This window comes from Natator depressus, chromosome 24 (genome assembly GCF_965152275.1).
Source record: "Natator depressus isolate rNatDep1 chromosome 24, rNatDep2.hap1, whole genome shotgun sequence".
Classification (NCBI taxonomy): domain Eukaryota; kingdom Metazoa; phylum Chordata; order Testudines; family Cheloniidae; genus Natator; species Natator depressus.
This window is the reverse complement of record NC_134257.1, coordinates 17,670,943-17,674,699: the sequence shown is the minus strand read 5'-3', so window position 1 is coordinate 17,674,699 and position 3,757 is coordinate 17,670,943. Positions and strand designations below refer to the sequence as shown.

The window sequence follows — 3,757 nt, the reverse complement described above, 5'->3', positions numbered from 1 at the left end:
GACCAGCCGCCCAGCCCTGGCACACGGCTCGCCCGGCTCTGAGCTGCGGCCACCTCTGTAGAGTCCTGGTTAGAATGAGGGGGGAAGGGAGGGAGCCAGGACTCCTGGGTCCAATTCAGCACCGAGGACGACACGCTCCCGACTTGAAAACCCACGTTTAATGGCCAATAACAAACAGAGACTGAAGCAAAGGAAGCAATAAATAAGGCGGGTCCGGGGCGGGGGGTCCGGGCGGAGACGCGGCGCGGCCGGGAGCCGGGGCCGGGAGCCGGACCGGGGGCGAGGGCGCCCCCTAGCGCTGCGCGGCGGGCTCAGGTGCGACAGCAGGGGCCGCAGCCCGGGTTCCCGCAGCAGTTGCAGCAGTAGGTGCAGATCGGGAAGTGGCTGTTGAAGCGCTTGGCGCGGCGGAGCGGGGCCTGCGGGGGAGAAGAAGGTCAGGACTCCTGGGTTCAATCTCCAGCGAGGGCGGGGGGAGTGAGGTCTAGTGGTTGGGGGGCTGGGAGCCAGGACTCCTGGGTTCTCTCTGCGGCTCTGGGAGGGGAGTGGGGTCTAGTGGTTGGGGGGCTGGGAGCCAGGACTCCTGGGTTCTCTCTGCGGATCTGGGCGGGGAGTGGGGTCTAGTGGTTGGGGGGCTGGGAGCCAGGACTCCTGGGTTCTCTCTGCGGCTCTGGGAGGGGAGTGGGGTCTAGTGGTTGGGGGGCTGGGAGCCAGGACTCCTGGGTTCTCTCTGCGGCTCTGGGCGGGGAGTGGGGTCTAGTGGTTGGGGAGTGGGGGGATGGGAGACAGGACTCCTGGGTTTCTAGCCCCAGGCCTGCCACAAGGGAAGTGCGATGGCTCGTTAATAGGCCTAGTGTCTGGCATTGAGTTAGCCCAGAACCGTCCCGGGGGGCTGTGGGCTCGGGGGCTGGGCTCCTGGTCGTGCAGCCTTCGGGGCCAGCCCTGCCTGCCAGGGGAGAGCCCCCGCCCCGCTCCCTGCAGCACAGCGCCCCCTAGCGCCGCGCTGGGACATGAGGGCCAGTCCTGCCTGCCAAGGGGGGGCCCCGAGTTCAGTTCTTACCTGCGGACCCTGAGTTTCTTGTATGGGCTCCATTTGTTGCCTTAACAAGCCAGCAGGATTTGCTGTCTGCAGAGACAGGGAGAAAACAGACCTGAGCATTATGTTGGGTGCAGTGGGTTAGAGCGGCGGGGCTGGGAGCCGGGACAGCTGGTTTTATCCCTGGCTCTAGGAGGGGAGTGGGGTCTAGTGGGTGAGAGGGCTGGGAATCAGGACTCCTGGGTTCTATCCCCAGTTCTTCCTCGAATTTGCCACACACATTTCTTCAACTCAGGACATTTACGTTGCATTTTGGTAGACACAATGTAATGCCACAGATTCAGAACATAAACCTATGGGAAAGGCTGGTGAAAAAGGAGCAAATAAGTTTTAGAAAAGAGTTTTCCTTCAAAAGGCAGTGGGAGAAATATTCCTCGTCACATTTCGTGCCCCTTGTGTAGCCCACCAGTCTTTGCCCCAATAGGAACATAGAGTTTGTTCCAGAATAAACTCATTCATATTGTGAAGACAGGAGATACTGGTTAAAAACCAATCTGGACAATTTGTGATGCAAGAGAAATAGCCGTTTCCCCCTTCTACAAATCTGTCTGAGATTCCAGACAGACCCTGCAGCTTTCCCAGAGCTTTTCATGGGCGCAGGTCCAGGGACTGGTATAAAGTTCAGGGGGTGGAGGGGATGTGTGTGCAAAGACGATATGTCATGTCAGATGAATCCTAAAGAAATCCAGTGCTGGGCAAGTTCACGAGCTCAGAGTCAAGACACCTGGGTTCCGTTCCCGGCTCTGTAGCAGCGAGCCTATGTGATCTTGAGCCAGTTACTTGGTGGCTCTGTGCCTCAGTTTCCCCATGCCTGGAAAAAGGGGCTGATAATCCTGCCTGCAACTAGGGGGCACTGATCTCAGCTGGGAGAGGGATGGTCTCTCACTGTGTCTGGGCAACAGCTGGCACAACAGGGCCCTGATCCCAGCTGGGGCAGGGACGGTCTCTCTCTGTGTATCCGGGCAGCGCCCGGCACAAAGGGTCCCTGATCTCAGCTGGGGCGTCTTGGTACAACCATCGTACAAAGGAAAGAAAGAGCCTGGGAAGCGTTTACCTGGCCTGGGAAGCAGCAGGAGTTTTTGGCGGAGGTGATGACGAGGATGAGAATCACGCAGGTGACTTGAAGCTTCATCGTGATGTTTTTCTGCCTTGTATTTTTCTGTCTCCTCTTCCCCGCTCCTCTGTCGTGTCTCCAAAGGGCAGAGCTGGTGGCTGCATTGGGTCCCCGACCCAGGGCTGCGTTTATAGCCCAGCCATCCCCACCCCGGTCCCGGAGCAGCCAATCCCCCGCGTGCCAAGAAAGGACAGGTGAGGAGAGGGAAACCGTAAACAGCCCGTCAATACGGTTATCGCAGCTGGGCTCAAAGTTCCAGCATACCATTGGCCGGCTCCCCAGCCGGTGTCAATGGGGCCAGATCCCAGCAGGTGTCAGTCAGCACTGCTCTTTCAAAGTGGAGCGACATTAATTGTCCCAGGCCTTTGACTTTAATCCCTCCTGGCGTTTGTCCCAATGAGATTTCAAAACACTTACAGTAAGTTTCACGGTCAGGGTGTCTGTCCCCGCAACACCGCAGCTGAGATCGGAGAGGGGCTGGGATGGGAATGACCTCAGGTTTTCTTGTAAATCTCCCAAGTTTTGCAACTTTTCTCCCAGCCCAGGATGATCCTGGCATCAAATGGGGGATTGATCCGGCCAGCTAATTAGGCCGCAGCATTTTGAAGGGGAAAAATTAACTCTTTATTCTGTTTTCCATCACAGCACTTGTTACGAATGAGCCCTAAATGGGCAATGATCGATTGATCCTAATCACCCATCATCCCAGAATTTGAACATAATCGTGATGAGCTAGGCACAGCCACCCAGGGCCCATCTAACCTAGTTTATCTCAATTCCCAAACTCACCTTGATCGAGTTCACCCTGGTAATTCTAAATGGGGATTCATATTATCTAGGTAAGGAGCCAAGCCTTATGGTTTTCAGTGCTGCTAAGACGTGGGCCTAAGTGGCTATCATGTGGCAAGGAGTTCCGCAGGTTAATGGCACGTTGGATGGAAAAAGCATTGGGTTAGATCTCTTTTAAACAGGCAAGTCTGGGGCTACATTTCTTCAAGGTGGGTATTTTGATTCTGGTCAAGCACTAAATGGGGAATCTTCACTCAGTCTCAATTATCAAGCTAGTGATTTCCACAGGAGAGTTTCTCTGACATGCTGCCACTTCCCACTGACATTCAGAGCACCCCACCCCCCGCACAAAACCTGCCCTAAAAAAGGATCAGACTGTTTATAGCAGGGCTAAAGGATTTCATTGTTGGGGGGGGGGGGGTCATGCTGTACGTAACCTGAGTCACTCTGCTGTGTCTTACATTCCAACTTTGGAAACACTTATGGGTTACTAGATCCACTGGGCCAGATCCCAGCTGGTGTCAATCGTCCGTAGCCCGACTGGAATTAACGGGGCCCGGCCCAATTCCCAGCTGGTGTGAATCAGCCATAGCTCTGCGGAGCTGCACAGAATCGCTCAGCCTTTCCAGACGACCGATTCCCTTTCAGGAGTCGGCTTTGTCTTGTGCACCCCCAAGCTTCCCCTCATTTAAAAACAACCTGCTTACAAAATCAGATATCAGAACACAAAAGTGTCACAGCACATTCCTACTGAGAAGTTG

General features: G+C 55.4%; 1 protein-coding gene across 1 annotated transcript; it reads right to left on the bottom strand.

Moving 5' to 3' along the window:
• Positions 1–311: 311 nt before the first annotated feature.
• Positions 312–2,225, bottom strand: HAMP (hepcidin antimicrobial peptide). Its single transcript, XM_074939119.1, has 3 exons — positions 2,148–2,225; positions 1,058–1,123; positions 312–416 (listed from the first exon to the last, which is right to left on the bottom strand). The coding sequence occupies exons 1-3, from the start codon at positions 2,223–2,225 to the stop codon at positions 312–314; spliced, it is 249 nt and encodes an 82-aa protein (XP_074795220.1).
• Positions 2,226–3,757: the final 1,532 nt, after the last annotated feature.

Bases quoted from the DNA above. Each gene is read 5' to 3' on its own strand.
- HAMP (XM_074939119.1), bottom strand. From the start codon at position 2,225: ATGAAGCTTCAAGTCACCTGCGTGATTCTCATCCTCGTCATCACCTCC. The intron at 1,124-2,147 runs GTAAACGCTTCC...CTGTCTCTGCAG, and splicing joins CCTGCTGCTTCCCAGGCCAG to ACAGCAAATCCTGCTGGCTT. The intron at 417-1,057 runs GTAAGAACTGAA...TCTCCCCCGCAG, and splicing joins AAGAAACTCAGGGTCCGCAG to GCCCCGCTCCGCCGCGCCAA.